The 19833-nt window shown below is 39.8% G+C and overlaps 1 protein-coding gene across 3 annotated transcripts in view; it reads left to right on the top strand.

Annotated features, from left to right (window-relative positions):
- Positions 1–19833, top strand: part of SMAP1 (small ArfGAP 1) — a 147433-nt gene that overhangs the window by 57368 nt on the left and 70232 nt on the right. For all 3 annotated transcript variants that reach the window (XM_075554915.1, XM_075554917.1, XM_075554916.1), the window contains exon 3: positions 9096–9181. In XM_075554915.1, the coding sequence (XP_075411030.1) occupies positions 9096–9181 (86 nt within the window). The remainder of the gene's footprint in view (positions 1–9095; positions 9182–19833) is intronic.

Below are 19833 nucleotides of genomic sequence, written 5' to 3'. Positions count from 1 at the left end.
CCCCCAAGATTTCATGTTAATTATATTTCCAATTTTCAAAAGTGATACTTAGTTTTGGTTTGACCTATTAATTAGATCTTGCATTAGTAAATGAAGAAATGTGACTTAATCATTGTATCCAAGCAAGCTGTTAATCTAATGAAACATCTTTTTCTAAGTCTGTAGCATAGGCCCCCAAATTTATTTAAGCTACTACCCAAAAGGAGATACCTTTTTCAGAAAAAAAATTTCTCAGCACCCCCTGGCATTTAGAAACTTTTTCACTGTAGCTCATAATCCATGGTAAAGTATAGCCACCGGTTCTTGTAGCCCGCATGGGTTATTCCAGTGAGCCCAAGGGGGAGGGTGGGGTAGTATTTCACACTCTAGGAAATACTGTTCTATATGTATGTATTGTGTATGTCTGATTTTTTTTGTATCTACTACATTAGAATCGGTGTACTTATTTTAAGAAGAGAATAATTTGGCTCTCCAAATCTAGTTTGATTATTAGCATTGAAATATGGTAGTAATTGACCTATAAAAAGAACACTTATAAAAGTGGTTAATGGTCACTTTGTAACATCTTTGATACTGGTTTGTCATTTACTTTGCACATTTTGGAAAGGACCCAAATTTAAATACTTTTTAAAGAGTACAGCTTCATTTTTTATGTTGTACTGATTCATGAGCCCCATTTAATGATGGGCTCGAACATCGTAACAATTGCAAGATGAGGTTGCTATGCGTCAGAACTGACCTGACTCGGTAACATCTGTCAATGATTATGAGTGCTCTTAGTTTTCTACGGCTGCCGTAACAAAATAACCCTACGTGGGCTTAGTGGGCACACTAACTCAGAGCAAGTTGCTAGAGGCTCACCTAGTGGGGAAACATAAGTACTAGGAAAGTTTTGCTCTGCCCAGTGCAATTCCTGTGTTGTTGTTGTTTTGGGGGGTGCGGTATCCCTTATGTATGAATGTCATGGGCAGTAAAGGTCAAAGTGTATCCAGAGGCAAGTTTGGACTGGCTCCTGTGTTGATAGGAAGAATGAGGGGATAAGACTGGGGGTAATAACATATTACAAGTAGATGAGTGGCATATGATCTGCCTTTTAAGAAGAATATTTAGATGGGTTTGTTCTTACAATAGTCTAGGACAATGGCTAGATTTAATTTAAGGTAGTGGCAATAGGCTTAAGTGAGGAAACCTACAAGAAATAATTAAGACTTCTGGCAGAGGTGGGGAAATCCAAGAAGGGTGCACATGGTGGTAGTTTCTTTTTGTATATCAAATGGTACTGTTCCATAGATAATAAAGTGTGATGCGAAGCTTTCCCAATTGTGTCACAAGTGTCTGAGTTCATGGCTTCAAAAAGGGGGTGCTGTGGGGGAACTGTACTGAAAGGCACTGTTCTAGTTATCGAACCCAGTACATGTTGCGATAGCTACCTCGGGATCCAGGAATTGTGAAAAAGGAGCTCTAATACCACATCGCAGTTAGAAATGCTCAAAAGTCTGGTTTTATTCTTTCTTCATCCTTAAACACAACAACTACAAGGCATAACTTCCTCCAATAAAAACCATTTCATAGAGCTGAGGGAAGGGACTCTGCATTAAATATTTCCACAGAGTTCCTGAGACAAAACTGGTGGACCTTCTTTTCCAGCAGCTGGAATGCAAAAGATCTTAAAACCAGTCCTGAAAGGCTTGCTCCTTTGCAAGAAGTGTCCTGGTGGCTTTTGAGAGGAAGATAGAGAACTATCCTGGAAAATGTCAGTGGTAGTAGAGGTGAGTCACTGACATGAAGCATTTGTCCAAGGACTACAAATAGCCTTTTTCTCTTATTAAGAGTTTGTTCTCCCCCTGATACTCAGAATCACCAAGGGAGGTGAAAATCTTAGTGTTTGTTGGTCAGAGAGTTTACTGAATAGACTGAAGTAGAGAGAGCAAGTAGCATTCCTTCCTTTCCATACAAAACATGTGAAGAAGCTTTCAAAGACGTCATCTTCAAGAAGACTGCTGGGAAAATATTTGATACATGAATGCTATCATTGTTTGGAATCTATGTGTATATAGTCTGCTTGGATGAGAGTTTCAAAATATTAGATTCGCTTTGTGATCTTTTTGATCCTACGATGACTCAGCTCGGTCTGAAGACACTTGTTAGCAGGAAGTCCTCTTGATCTGATCCAGATGCTGCTTGCACACTTTAGCTGAGCTTCCTGCGCAGGGCGCTTAGTTTCTAAACAATACGTGATTCATAGAGCCCCTCGATATTATTAAATTTGAGCGAATAGGAAATGTATATACATTATGAAACAGCAAAGTACCTAAAATGTGTCAAGTGCAAAGTCTCCCATTTCAGCCATCCAGTGTTTTTTTGTTTTGTTTTTGTAGAAGCAGCCATATCTTATCAATTTCTTGGGGGGTCATCCTGAAATATTAATGCTTGTGCATAAATATATATAGGTGTTTAAATATCCTGTACCAAAAGTCTTTTAATCTGGAGGTAAGATTATTTCCCCTGTCCCTTTCTAAGTAAATTGGCGGAAGAGTTTTAAATACTTTTATCCATTTTCCTCCATGTTTAACATAGATGCATGTAAGAATCTTCTTTTAATACTGTTTAAGATTACATTGATTAAAATTTAACATTAACATCGATATTTAGTGAATCTAATTGCTACAGTATCTGCTAATCACTTGAAACATTGCAATAGCAAGCTGTTCTTTTTTAACATCTCTTATGTTTTCATATTTACTCCATTTTAAAAACAAACATTGAGCTCCAAAGGGAAGATCAGTACACATGAAAATAATTATTTATGAAAAATATGTAGCTTACCAAAATAAAAATTAGTGTGAATTTTAGTTTACTCTCAATAATTGTTGGCCAGGTATACTCAGTGTCTTGATAGGGAAAGTGCAGGAAACAGTACAGGAATAGATGAGAGGAAGGTGCTGGGGGAAAAGGGAAGATGCACAAAGATCAGGGAGACAGGAAATCCAAGGAGCCGTGCCTCTTAGAAGATGGAATCTGTGTGAATTGAGTTGGGCTAGAACCAGTACAAGTCATACAGTTCATCACTTATTTGGCATACACAGTTTTGCTTTCCAAGAATTTAAACAAACATATGGTTTCACAAGGTTGCCTTTTATTATGTTTACTTATTTCATGATATTGTCAATGATTTAACCTGGGTACATTTGTTTTCTATCTTCTTGTTCTGTCTTCACACATTTATTTCAAGTCTTTGTGTTCAGTAAAAGTGTTCATGTGTGCTTTTTAATTTTCCTGTTTTGTTACTGGAGTAGCCCCAGTGACATAGAACAGGGGCTTTATTTTTTAACATGCACATAAAATGTTATTTAAAAACAAATGAAATTTACCTGATTCTGCCTATACAGTTTTCATTTATTCCCCTTTTATTACATTTGTTTTTTTGTTTTATGATTTTGGTTATTAAAATAATTGGCTCAATAACTATTGCCAGCTGAAACTTAAAAAAGGATAAGCCCAGTGCTTTTCTATCTCTGTAAAAACTCAAAACTTTAAAGCTGTTTTACATTATGTGCATTAATGTTTTTAGGCATAAAACTAGAATTGGATGAAATGTTTTCTGCTGGGGGGAAGCATTCCGATTCCAGATACTTTTAGAAACTTGTATCAGATTGTAATGGCAGTAAATCGGACTAGATGCTTTTCACCACTTGAGTTCATGTAGTGCTTTGAAATGTCAATTTCAAATAATGTGTGAATTTGGGGGAATGCTTTGTTCACTATATGGAGAAACTGAAAACAAATCATAGATGAGGACAAACATAATAAATTTGTTTCAGATTTATTAAATTTCCATCTGGTTTATTAGACCATAAAGCAAATTCATCACCATTGAGTCTCTTCCAACCCATACCAAACGCTACAGGACAGTGTAGAACTGCCTCTGTGGGCCTCTGAGACGGTAACTCTTTACATGAGTAGGAAACCTCATCTTTCTCCCATTATTACACCACCTCCAGGTAGTACTTGCATTTACAGCTATAATGGTGGTGATTTAGGATGATAATGCTTCAATCAGAAGAATACAGTACAAACAATTTAAGAAAATAAAAAGTATAAAATAAAGCCAGACCAAGTTTAATGAAACAAGTAAATGAAATTCATTTTAAAATGTTTTGTTTACTGGGAACCTCCAGAGCCCCCTTTTATGTACTGGAAGTGCCGTCTTAGCATGTGTGGCAGCTGTCAATGCTGCAGGAAGCAGGTTTGCAGATGTTTCCCACTGAGTGTCACATAAAGAGTACAGTGTGCTTTAAAAAAATGTCTAAGTGGCATCTTTATTATGAAGTATAAAGTTAACTTACTCTTCAAGTATTTTGGTATATTTTTTCTTTAAGGAAAAAAATCTTTGTATTTAGTATATTCTTTTTTTTGGTTTATAATTGCGATTTATTTGAAGAATAGTATATTCTTACTAATTATCAAGAATATCAGTAAATTTTCTGCTCATGGATATGTAACGTTTAACATTTGTTTTTCAAATTTTATTAGCATGGCACATTAGTTTTTAAAACTAATTTTAAAATAGAATGTACTAATTTTAAAAGTGAAATAGTCACTAACATTTTTGCAACAACTTAATATAATCTTTGCATTAAAAATACCTTCTCTTTTTCATACATGAAATGAGATAGAGACAAAATATTAAATAATGACTTTTATAAAGTCACAAGAAAAATTTAAAGTTCCACCTAAAAGCCCTGAAATTTTGGTTACTTTTACAAAAGTACTGCTAATCTGTGCATTAATGTCTTTCCTATTTGAGAAGTAAAAATAGGGTTAGGAAAATGTTAACTTTCCAGAGTTGTTAGGTTAGACTCAGTTCCTAGGAACTGGCTGATGAGGTGTCCCTGAGTGGAATGAGTGCTAACTGAAGGCTGGGAGTCCACCTAGAGAAGGCTGCGCTTGAAGAAAGGTCTGGCTACCGGCTTTGAGAGGACAGCTGTTGAAAACCCCGTGGGCACAGGAATGCAGGGAGGCGAGATTGACTCAAAAGCACCGGGCTTACTGGAGAGGGCAGACCTTAGGGTAGCCAGTTCATTACCCTAACGTCTACTGGTTAAAAATAAGATAGCATACTTTGTCATATGAAATCAGTATATTGTCATTTTCCCCCCACACTTTTGTAGTCAGCCTGCTTAACAGCTTTGGAAAACGGAATCATTGTTCAAGAATAAGCAACTAAATTCTTCCTGTTTTTAAAAAAATTATTGGCACATAATTTATAACTTTTTGAGGTGATTAAACTGTCATTACCACAATCAATTTTGGAACATATTCTTTAGTCTTGTACTTGTCGTTATTTAACTCCTGCTTCTCCATCGTTATTTAACTCCTGCTTCTCCACAATCTCCCTGCCCCTCAAGGAGCCGTTAATCCAGTTTCTGTCTCTCTAGATCTGCCTATCTTGGATTTCATATGCACAAAAATATTAAAAAACAAGCACAAAGTAAAACCAAAATATTAATAAAAATAGATCAAATTTAAGTGGATCATAAGGAAGATCAAATGATAGTAACTGAATTTTAATCTGACCGCATCTGTAACAGTCCACTTTCTAATGCAGTCTGCATATTAGCCAGACTATTTGCATCCCTGGTCCATGGTCACAGGGGATTCCCCAGGGACCCTTCACTTTTTTAAATTTTAAAGAAACGGCTTTAAAACGAGTTAAAAGAGAGATCATATGATAGTACATTTTGACTTAACTACGTCTACCACGATTGACTATCTGATGTTTCCCGCCTGTTAACAGGGATATTCACATCCCTCAACTATGGTCGGAGGGGATTCACTAGAGGCTGAACCCATGTGTGGACACTGCAAATGGATTTTTGGCCGTCACTGTCATTCATAGCCTTCTGCAAACTAGGTATTCACAGGTTAAGCTCTGATGCTATTCCCTCCTTTAGGTTTGCTTCCTCCCTGTGGATTTATGACACCACACTTAGATGGCTGCTTATTGGAAAACATGGCTTTAAGACTGTAGACACTATCTTTCTGATGGCCAGGCACCATACTTTGCTATAGCGTCTGTATGTTCAGTGATTTCTTTATGAGGTCAAGAATTCAAGGATCAAACAGGGCCATGCCATCAGAACGAATTGTTCTTAGAATGGGGCTAGAACTAAGTATAAAACCAAAATCAATTCATGCATCTGGTTTATATATGTCTCTGGTTCACCTTAGCCAAAGTTTTAATGCCTGCATGATTTCATATCATTTTGACCTTCAAATTCCAACCATGATGCAGTGATGCAGCATTATTTGAATACCCAAGCTAGAGAAATTAGAAGGTGATCGTTATTCTGGAAGGGTAAGATATATTGAAAGTTTCCCAGCCTATTCTCTCCACACACAGAATTACATAGTTGTTCTAATGTTACCTGCATTCGTATGTGCTAGTATACCCGTCACATAGTAGAGCCCTCTGATGACTGTTTTTCTTTCTCCAGGGCTAAATATCCTTTACTCAACTCTTTGACATCTTACCTTCTTGTTACTTAAGTTTCTCGTTGTCTTTAGAGAAAACAATGACAGATCTGGTTGAGAGAGAGAGTTTGCTATTAAGGAAGATGGTTGTGTACACTCTAGAGAATGCACATGAAGGTGGGCATCAGGTATTTTGCTAACCTGCATTGTTTGTTTGAGGGGAGTCTGAGAAATCTAGAAAACAGGGGTATTAATAAGAACAGATATGTGCCAATTAAAACATTTTGAGAATTTATATAAAGGATATATAAAAAAGAATGTTTAGTTTAAATTATTAGAATATCTTGGTTGTTTTTGTTAGGTGCCATCGAGTTCCAGTCCATGGCAACCCATGGACAACAAATGAAACACTGCCTGGTCCTGTACAATCCTCACAATTGTGCCTGTGCTTAAGGCCATTGTTGCAGCCACTGTGTTCTTCCATCTTGTTGAGAGTCTGCCTTTTGTTTGTAGCCTTTCTACTTTAGCGAGCACGATGTTGTTCTCCAGGGACTAGTCTCTCCTGACAGTATATCCAAAGTATGTAAGACAAAGTCTGGCCATCATTGCCTCTAAGGTACATTCTGACTGTACTTCAAAATGGATTTGTTTATTCTTTTGGCAGTCAGTGATACTTTGAATATTTTTCTCCAGCACTGTGATTGAAATGCATAGATTCTTCTTGAGTTTTCTTTATGCAATATCCAACTTTCACATGCCGATGGGGCGGTTGAAACTACCATGGCTCATGTCAAGCACTTTAGGGTGTACTGTTTACCTGTCACTTATAAGTTATGCTGAAACTTAAATTGGTTGAAATGGTGATCAAATTGTTATATGCCAACTAAACTATGATTTTTATCCTTGGAATTAATGGGTTATCTGACCTCCAATGTGATCTTTTAAAAAAATTCTGAGGATCCAAAAATATCCTGAAGCTAAAATACTAGAAAACTTGATTTTGAGCTCTTAACTATGGGAAGAGTGCTTTTTAAATGGTATATTTAAAATAATAATACTGCCTACAAGCTACCAGGAAATTCACTTTTAGAAAGTTAATAAGTATAAAGATGGTATTTTTAAGAATAATTTTATTGGAGGCTCCTACAATTCTTTTCATGGTGTTATTTTTATAGGAAGATATTTAGAAAATTTGAATTTATTGATGTTAAACAAATGGAAAGGAGGCAACAGGTAGTTATAGAGACCTAAATACAGGCATATACAGATGTAAATATATTTATATACAAGTGGAAAATAGATCTATGTACATATATTTATAGGTTTAGTATTAAGGAAACAGATGGACAGTGGGCCCCTACTCAAGTACTCCCTCAACACAAGAACACTTTGTTCTAACAATTGGGCAATCTGAGATGCTCACCTTCCTGGCACGGTTGCTGAAGACAATGGTTGCACAAGCAAGTGTGAAGAAAGCTGCTGGTGCCCCTCTATTAAAAGATATAGCACCTGAAATCTTAAAGACCTGAAGATAAACAAGCGGCCATCTAACTGAGAAACAAAACCCACATGGAAGAAGTACACCAGCCTGTCTCGACACGATCACTGAGGACAAAGTGGGTGCATAAGCAAAAGTGAAGAAAGCTGATCGTGTCCGGCTATCAAACGATAAAGCATCTGGGGTCTTAAAGACTTGAAGATCAACAGACGGCCATCTAGTTAAGAAATAACAAAGCCTACGTGAAAGAAGCATGCCAGCCTGTGAGATCACAAGGTGTCAAAGGGATCAGGCATCAAAGACACCCCCCCCCCAAAAAAAAAAAAAGAAAGAAAGAAATCATAGCATTGTGAATGAGGGGGAGTGTGGAGTTGGGACCCAGGGCCCATCTGTGGGAAATTAGACATCTCTTTGTAGAAGGGCTGCGGGGAGGAGATGAGCCAGTTGGTGCAGTGTAGCAATGATGAAACATACAACTTTCCTCTAGTTCTTGAATGCTTCCCACCACTATCATGATCCCAGTTCTACCTTACAAATCCCCTGGACCGGAGGGTGTACACTGGTACAGATAGGAACTGGAAACACAGGGAATCCAGGACAGATGAACCCCTCAGGACCAGTGATGAGAGTGGCAATACTGGGAGGGTGGAGGGAAAGGGAAAATGGGGGAACATTACAAGGCTCTACATGTAACCTCCTCCTTCAGAGATGGACAGCAGAGAAGTGAGTGAAGGGAGACATCGGATGATGTAAGATAAGACAAAAGAATTTATAAATTATCAAGGGTTCATGGGGGACGGAGGAGCGGGGAAGAAGTGAGCTGATACCGAGGGCTCAAATAGAAAGGAAATGTTCTGAGAATGAATGGCAAAATATGTACAAATGTGTTTGACACAATGGATGGATTGTGATAAGAGTTGTACGAGCCCCCAATGAAATGATTTTAGAAAAAGGAATGATGAAAATATTTCGAATTTGTAATCAAGGGTGTAATGGTAGTTATGATATGACTGTTTTTTCAAGATGGAAGATTACTGTAATTGTTATGTGGTAATTTGTATATGTGTGTGTAGGAATTGCACTCTAGTCTACATGTGGGTAATGGAAAACATTTTTCTTACAGTGCATGCAAGAGATGGGAAATACTAAAGCAAGACTACTCTATGAAGCCAATCTTCCAGAGAACTTTCGAAGGCCACAGACAGATCAGTATCCTTTAAAATAGTGTTTGTTGCAGATTTAAAAAAATTAACCTGTTTGTCTTGTTCATATTTATCTTTGGGTCTTGAGAGAGGTGTACCATACTGTTCTTCACTAATAATATAGATTTTCCCAAAACTTCATTTGTAAACATCCTTCGAACTATGTTTTTTCATTTCCCAAGGGACTTGGTTTGGTTAGTTTTATGTAATAATTTTAATTATTACATGAAGCAAGTTGGAATGTTAGTTAATGCCTTTAAAAGCCAAATTATACATTTAGTATGTGGAATTGCTAAGATGTTTGCAAATATTTAGTACTGACAGCCCTTCTTTGTCTCGGTGTACAAATGTGTTACCTTATGAATTTCATCTAAAGAATGAATAGCGTTTTCTTAGGCATTTTCCAGGCATTCCCCCATTTGTTAAAGATAACTATTTGACGTACGTCATTTTATTGGCACATAAGATACACTTTAGTCATTCAGTCGCATTAAAAGATTCGTGCAGTCGTCACCACAATTAGTTTTGGAGCATTTTCTTCTTGTACTCATTGTTATCTCGTCATCTCCTCCCTAGCCTCCCTGCCTTTCCCCTAGGTGATTGTTAATCCAGTCACCATCTCTAGATCTTTAAAATTGGTTAACATGAAGACAAGTACAGAGTAGGGTGAAGTATTACAATTTTGACAGATTAGGTTTTAAAAGAATCAATTATATGTATATTGCATATTTATATAGTTCAATCTTGATCATACTAGGTTTTCAAGATATGTGACCTTTCCCCACAGAGAAAGAGTCTTGCCATTATATTCATGGGGGTAAGTCTAAAGGTATTGTTCTCAAATCCTAGAAACCCTTATTAAACAGAAATTGTACAATGTGAAGCTATTGTTTCTTGACTGTAATTGTTTTATACACTTTAACTCTACCCCAAAGAGTCTGATCTTTTATTTACATTGTATAAAAACAGTTTTGTCATCCTCATGAAATTCATATCTTACTCCTTTGCAGTGTTCCTTGAGTTTGAGTAACAATGATGTTATATGGGACAGGAATCGGGGCTTTTAGGATAGATGTGTTAAGACTTTCTAAGGAGATTCTCATAGGACACCCCTGGCTACCCTCAAAAAGAATGAGCAGCTGCCTTGTCAAGATGGGAAAGCTTTCCTTGGTTCCAGTTTCTTAACCCTTTTCTCATGGATATAGTTTAGTTTCCCTAAAACTTCTCCCTATAAACCCTGTGATCACCCTGTGTCCTGCGGCTCTCTAGAAACCCTCACGTAAGCACCATAGCCTTGGGATCTGGCCTCTGCTTTGAGGAACTGGCACCCAGCAGTTCCCTTGGCAGCCACCCTAAATGAGACTAAACAACAACCAAAAAACCCCAAATTCGCTGCCATTGAGTCGCTGCCAGATCATAGTGACCTTGTAGGCAAAGGTAGAACTGTTCCTGTGGGTTCCTGAGACTGTAATTCTTTGCTCCTGTGGAACCGCTGGTAGTTTCGAACTGACCTTGTGGATTGCAGCCCCACATGTAACCTCTGTATCACCAGGGCTCCTCTGTGAGACTGAGACAGGTATGTTACTGAGAGGCCTTGTGTGCCGCCATTCACTGATCATGCAGAGCTATTCAAACGTGTTTTGTTGGAATGAGCCCATGGATGTAAGAACTAGATCCTAGTGGCAATGCATTTTGACTTATCCTTGTTTTTTATACTAGAACAAAAATTTTGAGAAGTAAATAAGAACTTTACATTTGCGTGTTCCTCCCACCCTCATCTCCTCCCACAAATTTAGCAATTTGCTATCCAAAGTTATTTTTGTTACAAATAACGGAGTGGGATGTATATTTCAGGCACAAGGAATTGTGTAATTGAAAATAAGACATGAGGAAATATTTTTAAAATGTAATGTTCACAGAATTTGAGTTTTGTAAGGCAAGTGACAGAGAAAGTATTTTTGTATGGTTTATGAAGGAATTTTTTGGTGTGGTTTATTGAAGGGTGTAATAAAATACTTTGCCTTATTTAATTGGCCCACTGGGAAACCATGAATGGTTTTGAACTGGGAGAAACAGAAATATTAACTTATTTCACCTTGGAGTTAGGCGGAGATCCTGGCAGCAGGGAAACCTAATACAGCCCTGCCCTGAAATGAACAGTGATGAACATTAAGTATTAGATTGTGACACAGAGCTTGGATTGGAGGGAGTTGGACGAGGTGAAGATGGGCTTTGGTTTTGAGGAAGACACTACAATGCCCTCTCGGGGCTTCTAGCATGGGTGGCTGATTGCAAGGTCCCTTCCCTGAAAGATGGCAGGGCTGGAACTGAAGATGATGAGCCATGCTTCGTTACTTAAAACAGTTGGCTGCTTGTGGCTAGGTATGTAAAGATAATCATTTTGGTGGGTGGAAACATGAATGTGAACTCCAGCAGAGAGCCAGAAATTCATGCTGAGGACTGACTTGGCGTGCAGGTGATATAAAATGCATTGGTCCTTTACTCCTTTTTGAGTCTACTGAGAATCACGGGAATAAGACTCTTGGGAAATGAAAATCTTACAAGAGAAAGCCTAGAGTAGAGCTTGGAGGCATTGTAGAAGAAAGTACAGCCAAACAAATTAGCTTCTTAAGTGTATTTTGCCAAATGCTTGGAGGGTGAATTAAACTTTTCTTCCTTTCTGCTATCCCTCCAAGCCCAAATTGACATATGAGACAGTCCAAGTTGAAGAATAGCTGTTTTATGGAAGAGCGGTTATGGGTTTGGTTTCAATAGGGGCTTTTTTGGTCCTTTTTTGATTATTGTAAATTTACATGACATTTTAAAAAATCATTTTATTGGGAGCTTGTACCACTCTTATCACAAGCCATACACATCCATTGTGTCAAGCACATTGTACATATGTTGCCATCATCATTCTCAAAACATTTGCTCTCCACTTAAGCCCTTTGCATCAGGTCCTCTTTTTTTTCCCCTCCCTCCCCTTTCCCCCCTCCCTCATGTGCCCTTGGTAATTTATACCTCGTTATTTTGTCATATCTTGCCCTATCCGGAGTCTCCCTTCCCCCCTTCTGTGCTGTCCCTCTCCCAGGGAAGAGGTCACATGTGGATCCTTGTAATCAGTTCCCCCTTTCCAACCCACTCACCCTCCACTCTCCCAGCATCGCCCCTCACACCCTTGGTCCTGAAGGTATCATCCACCCTGGATTCCCTGTGTCTCCAGCCCTCATATGTACCAGTGTACAGCCTCTGCCCTATCCAGCCCTGCAAGGTACACTTCGGATCATGGTAGTTGGGGGGAGGAAGCATCCAGGATCTGGGGGAAAGCTGTGTTCTTCATTGGTACTACCTCGCACCCAGACTGACCCATCTCCTCTCCTAAACCCCTCTATGAGGGGATCTCCATTGGCCGACACTTGGGCCTTGGGTCTCCACTCTGCACTTCCCCCTTCATTCAATATGGTGTACACACACACACACACACACACACACATAAAATCTTTGATGCCTGATAACTGATCCCTTCGGGACCACTCGATCACACAGGCTGGTGTGTTCTTCCATGTGGACCTTGTTGCTTCTGAGCTAGATGGCCACTTGTTTATCTTCAAGCCTTTAAGACCCCAGTCACTATCTCTTGATAGCCGGGCACCATCAGCCTTCTTCACCACATTTACTTGTTCACCCCCTTTGGCTTTAGCAGTTGTGTCGGGAGAGTGAGCATCATAGAGTTCCAGTTTAATAAAAGAAAGTATTCATGCATTGAAGGAGTGTTTGAGTAGAGGCCCAAGGTCCTCCCGCCACCTTAATACTTAACCTATAAATATAGACACATAGATTTATTTCCCCATCCTTCTATGTATATTTGCATGTACATGTCGTTGTCTAGACCTCCATAAATGCCCTTTGACTCCTAGCTCTTTCCTCCATCTCCCTTGACTTTCCTCCTGCCCTACTACCATGCTTCGTCACCACGTGGGCTACAGCTATACCTCTTCTCTACACAACCTTACCCTTGATCATTCCCCACCAGGCCTGCCACTCCCCCCTCTCTACCATTTTGGGTCCCATGTTCCCTTGTCCCTGTGTTTGTTAACACCACTTCCTTACCCCTCTTACCCCCCCTCACCCCAAGTCCCCCCGGAACTGTCGGTCCCGTTGTTTTTCCTCCAGATAGTTCATCCAGCCTGTCCTATTCAGACAGACCTGTGGAGACACTAACATGCACGAAAACAAGACAGAGGAAAACAAAGCAACAGTATACAACCAGACAACAAAACAACAAAAAGAAACCACTGACAAAGAACAAAACAAAACACTTCACAGAAGAAAAGCTTGTAGTTCAGTGATCGTTTGCTGGCCCTTAGGAGCATTTTCCAGTCCAGTCTGTTGGGACACCACGCCCTGGCCCCAAAGTCCACTTTCAGCTTTCCCTGGGGACCTTGCCAATCCATTCCCTTCCTGTTCCGCTGCACTCCCCCAGTGCTTTGCCTCGGTGTGGTGGGATCAGGTCAGGTGCAATTCCCACACTGCGTCTCCAGTGCAGTCCCCTGTATCGCCCTTAGTCACTGAGGGGCATCATTTCTCATAGTGGGGCCAGCCATGTTGTTCTCTCTGTGGACTGGCTGCTCTACTCAGGAACATCATCCTCACGGCCTGGTGGGCCAGACTGTGTTCCACTCTCTCCTCCTGCCCCTTCATCTGCTCCCGTGTGCTCTGATCAGATATGTCCATCTCCTGGAGCTGCAGAGTTAATGTCCTTTGGAACAAATTCTTTTTGGGGGAGGGGCAGGAATCCACTTAATTTATGGTGCTGGGGCCCCTTGATCACATCTTACCAGGCCTCCTATACCCTCCTCACCACTGATTTGCATCACTTGTTGTTCCCTTGTCCCTGAGTTTGTTAGCACCACATCCTTACCCCCACATCCCCCTCTTCCATGTTCCCCTGGAATAGGCAGTTCTGTTGTTTTCTTCTCCAGATTGTTCATCCTGCGTATCTTATTTAGACAAACCTGTAGAGATAATAACATGCACAAAAAACAAGACAGAGCAAAACCAAGCAACAAAAGAAAAAAACATCAACAACCACCACCACTAAAAGCCAATGAGAAACAACAACTAAGAAAAACCTGTAGTAAGTTCAAGGACTGTTGGCCTTTAGGAATGTTCTCCAGTCGATTCTGATGGGGTGCCAAGCCTATTTTCGGTATTCCCTGGGAACTTTGTTGCTCTGTTCCCCTTGCTGTTCTGTTGCATGTCCTTAGTATTTTGCCTTGGTGTGGTGGGATCAGATCGGGCGTAATTCCCATGCTGTGTCTCCAGTGTTGTCCCTGTAGGGCTATGGTCAGTGAAGGATGTGTCATGTCTCACTGTGGATTGGCTGCTCTGAGTGGGAATATTGGTCTCAAGGCTTGGTGGGCCAGGATGTGCTCTACTCTCTTTCTCCCCCTTCATTTGCTCCCATGAGCTCTGATCAGACATGGACCTCTCCTTGAGCTGCAGCGTCAGTGCTGTCCTCTGAAGTTAATTCTTCTTGGGGGAGGGGCAGCTGTCCACGTAGTTTGGATTGTGGCCGGCCTCTCATATCTTTCCACTGTTTCCCTACTCCATGCCTGTATGTTGCATTCACATTGTGGAGCACTGGGTTGAAGTTGGGCCCCACTTTTCCTGTGGAGATTTAAACAATACCCTCCCCTTGGGTGGGTTAGCCCTATGTCCCTGCTACTCATTTCTTTTTTCCCCCTTTCCACCCCCCCCCCTTTTTAGTTGGCTGCTATATGTATCCCTGGATTTGGTTTATCCCCTGTCATACTACCTCGTCATCACCCCAGGAATGTTTGTATACAGTAGTTTTTCCCCTATGCCCCTTTTCTATTTTTTAAAGTTCTTACCACAGTGGACTTAAGTTCTCCCCCTTTTGTGCTTGGCTTACTTCACTTAGCATAATTTTCTCCAGTTCTTCCCATGCGACGATGTGTATCATGCATTCATCAATGCTTTTTAGCGATGTGTAGTACTCCATTGTATGTATTACATGACATTCTTGATCATTTTAAATAGTGTCTTCTATGTGATACCTTATGGGTGAAAGCAATTTCTGTTATTTAATGCATCATCTTGACTTTACATTGTTTTAAAATGAAACTCATAATCAGGGATCGATGATATAAACTGTAACTTCTTTTTATCTTTGTATTGAACCATTCTAAGCCCTATTTTGTACATACTGGTAAAAATATAATACTGTTTCAAATTAACTACAGTCAGTTTTAAGATGACCTTAGAGAAATACTGAGATGATGGGAAAGTGAATTACATAGTTATTTGTTATCTTTGCTGATCAACTTTATCTACAAATCCCAGTAAAGATTGATTTTGTTAGTGAATTGGCTGGCATCATTACTAATAAAAATATCTTTGATCCTTGATGCAGTGATGGCAAAGAATGAAAACCAGTAGCTTTACTGCTCAGTAAGGGTTTGCTGTGTTACAGACAACCCCTTACTGAGTTTGGCATTTTGTGTGTGTGTGTGTGTGTGCGTGTGTGTGTGTATGTACACATATGAGAGTACAGGTGAGCTCCATGGATTTCTCTTGGCTGTAATCTCTCCAGAAGCAAATCATCTAGCTTTTCTTTTGTAGCAGAGTTGAGTAGTCACCAGTGACTTTTATGTCAGCAGTCCCTGGCAAACACTTGCGTCGCCCTGCAGCCTTCCACAACGGCGCTTGAATACTGCTTAATGGTGACGGTCTGAGTAAAATCAATATTGCTACATCTGAGTTTTGGTGGATTTTTTTATTTTGAGATTGCAACTGTGACGTAACTAAAGAGTTAAAACTTTCAAGTCCCTAGTTTAATTCATGTGAGGCTTTTGGATTAAGGTTATGCTTACTATTGCTACCAGAAACAGGCTTATTTATCAAATTAAATGTTTTAACTTTTTCCAAAATGTTTAAAAATTATGGTCATATTTTTGTGACGTGTTAACCTCATACTTATAAAGAAGTCTATTGATGTTCAGTAACTACTTCACTGTGGAATTTCACTAAGAATGTGCCATTACTAATGATGGATTGTAAGACGACCTCTCTTGTCCTAGGATAGCTGCCCCTGTGTCTGTAGTCATGTTGAATGGCCCTACATTTATTCTCCAAAAACTAACAGCATATTTTTTCATTTCTTAATTGTGAAACACTGATTTGGAAGCTCCATAAAGGAGCCCCTGGTGTTGAAGTGGCTTAGGCACTTACATGCTAACAGAAAGGTGTGCAGTTTGAATCCACTGGCTGTTTTATGTGAGAAAGATGTAGCCTGTGATTCACCTCCTTGGAAACCCTGTGGGGCTGTTTCCTTAAGTAAGGTCACTCACTGTCAGTCAGAATCTACTGGATGAGAACTGATTTTGGTATTTTTTCCTTATGAACTCTAGAAAGAAGCTCGTCCCATATCTTTATTAATTGTATCACTCCAAATCTCAGTGGTCTCTGAAAAAATCTAGCATCCCTGTACTTAAAGGATTTAAATTCAGTTTTCTCATCCCCAGAGGCAAATGGAACCGAAGTGAGTTAAACTTGCCTAATATGGAACCTCACTGCATTTTTAACAAGATTTGTCACTTTTTAAAAGCTTTACAATTTACAAAAGTTATGCAAAAGCTGCTGTGAAAGTATAATTTCTCATGTGGGATGTGGTTAATTATAGGCTGCATGTTCTAGTGCATGACAAATGATAAAGCTTTACATTATTAGGATATTTCTTCTTATCTAAAAACTTTAATTACTTCAGTTCCATGAGATCTATTGTGCACCAAAGCTAATCAGTAGTTTTTCTCCTTTGAGGTTATTTGAGCTTTTCAAAGTTTTATTGCTGTCAGTAGTATGGAACTGGAAGATTTTGTTCTGGGAGTAGATATTAATTTAATTGTCTTTCAAACGGTGTCTTTAAGGAATGGGGGAGGGGAATCTTAAAATACAATTACATATTAAAAGAGTGACACAGTGCTAAAATTGTTGTGGGCTCATGTAGCATTTACTAGCTTTGGGGATGGGGCAAATTAAGGAATCGATGACAAAAGCTTTATAAGTAATTGTAGGCATGGGGAAGGTTATGGGATACTTGTTTTTTGTTTTATGTACTAAATCCCACATCGGTTCACATTTGAGTTGCAATGAATTTATTTCACTTTCTCAAGTTTTATTTTATTTCTCCTTTTTTGTTTTATTACTGAACTACAGTGATATAATGAATCTATATATCTCAAATATGTGTGCCACATAATCTCCACGGCTAATTTTTTCCCTAAAATAACACAATACCTCCTGTGCCTTCTACATTTGACAGTTGCCCCGCCTCCCCACCTCCACCTCATTTTCTAAAAGCACTGTTAACCAAAATCAAGAAAACCTTAAAGTACATAGATTTACAGCCTTTCCCCCCCTTTAATGTTACTGTAGACAAACAAACAGCTAGAAAAGTGCATTTACAAAAGTGCCTTGGGAGGAGAGGTAGGTGGGGTGGAGTCGGGTGGCATGTTAAAACAAACTTGGGGACCCACTGCCACTTCAGCCTAGTTGGCTCCCATTCAGCTGACCTTAGAGGAAGGACTAGGATTGCCCCCCAGGGTTGCGGAGAGTAATGGCTTAGTGGTCCAGTTCGTAGGCCAGGATGCCACCCAAAAGTGTGTTCTTTGTGTAACAATATGGTGCGCTAGCATATTTCATTCTTTTAGCAATTCTGTGAAATAATGGTGTTGGCTATGTTTCACAAGTAAGCAAATAGACACCCATTAAGACAAAAACAAACAAGCTAACTCCATTTCTTGAGATTTTACTGTAAACGATAGGCTTCAAAAGGTTTGTGAAAAAATGAAATCGAAAAAGAATGGAATTTTAGACGTTTTAGGCATGGGCTCAGTAGATTAGCTAATAACTTCACATCTTTTACAGCTGTCATTGAAGCTCTGCCAGGGAAATGGAAAGGCTGTAGTAACTGCCACTTACCTAGAAAGGTTGTAATAATGGCCAGTTGTCTAGTAAGGGCCTATTGGTTCTAGAATTGAGGCTAGATAGTAGTGATCATCTTTCTTTTTTCTTTTTTTTAAATTTTAACAATTTATTGGGGCTCATACAATTCTTTTCACAGTTCATATATATACATACATCAATTGTATAAAGCACATCTGTACAGTCTTTGCCCTAATCATTTTTTTCTCTTTTCTTCTTTAACATTTTATTAGGGACTCATACAACTCTTACCACAATCCATACATATACATACATCAATTGTATAAAGCACATCCATACATTCCCTGCCCCAATCATTCTCAAGGCATTTGCTCTCCACTTAAGCCCCTTGCATCAGGTCCTCTTTTTTTTCCCCTCCTCCCTCCCCCTTCCCCCCTCCCTCATATGCCCTTGGTAATTTATACATCGTTGTTTTGTCATATCTTGCCCTATCCGGAGTCTCCCTTCCCCCCTTCTCTGCTGTCCCTCTCCCAGGGAAGAGGTCACATGTGGATCCTTGTAATCAGTTCCCCCTTTCCAACCCACTCACCCTCCACTCTCCCAGCATCGTCCCTCACACCCTTGGTCCTGAAGGTATCATCCACCCTGGATTCCCTGTACCTCCAACCCTCATGCACCAGTGTACAGCCTCTGTCCTATCCAGCCCTGCAAGGTAGAATTCGGATCATGGTAGTTGGGGGGAGGAAGCATCCAGGATCCGGGGGAAAGCTGTGTTCTTCATCGATACTACCTCACACCCTAATTAACCCATCTCCTCTCCTAAACCCCTCTATGAGGGGATCTCCATTGGTCGACACTTGGGCCTTGGGTCTCCACTCTGCACTTCCCCCTTCATTTAATATGATCTATATACATATATACATACATATATACATATACACATATATACACGTACATACACACACTTATATCTTTTTTTTTTTTTTGCATGATGCCTTATACCTGGTCCCTTGGGCACCTCGTGATCGCACTGGCCGGTGTGCTTCTTCCATGTGGGCTTATTTGCTTCTGAGCTAGATGGCCGCTTGTTCACCTTCAAGCCTTTAAGACCCCAGACACTATCTCTTTTGATAGCCGGGCACCATCAGCTTTCTTCACCACATTTGCTTATGCACCCATTTGTCTTCAGCGATCCTATCATGGAGGTGTGCAGTCAATGATATGATTTTTTGTTCTTTGATGCCTGGTAACTGATGCCTTTGGGACCACTCGCTCACTTAGGCTGGTGTGTTCTTCTATGTGGACTTTGTTGCTTCTGAGCTAGGTGGCCGCTTGTTTATCTTCAAGCCTTTAAGACCCCAGTCACTATCTCTTTTGATAGCCGGGCACCATCAGCTTTCTTCACCACATTTGCTTATGCACCCATTTGTCTTCAGCGATCCTATCATGGAGGTGTGCAGTCAATGATATGATTTTTTGTTCTTTGATGCCTGGTAACTGATGCCTTTGGGACCACTCGCTCACTCAGGCTGGTGTGTTCTTCCATGTGGACTTTGTTGCTTCTGAGCTAGGTGGCCGCTTGTTTATCTTATGATCATCTTTCTTGAGTAATTAAGTTTTAAAGTCAGCATGTAATACAGGGTTTGGTAAACATTTCCTGTAAAAAATGTCCTAAATTGTTTATAATGATAT

This window comes from Tenrec ecaudatus, chromosome 7 (assembly GCF_050624435.1).
Source record: "Tenrec ecaudatus isolate mTenEca1 chromosome 7, mTenEca1.hap1, whole genome shotgun sequence".
Taxonomy (NCBI): Eukaryota; Metazoa; Chordata; class Mammalia; order Afrosoricida; family Tenrecidae; genus Tenrec; species Tenrec ecaudatus.
This window is presented reverse-complemented; position numbering and strand designations above follow the sequence as displayed.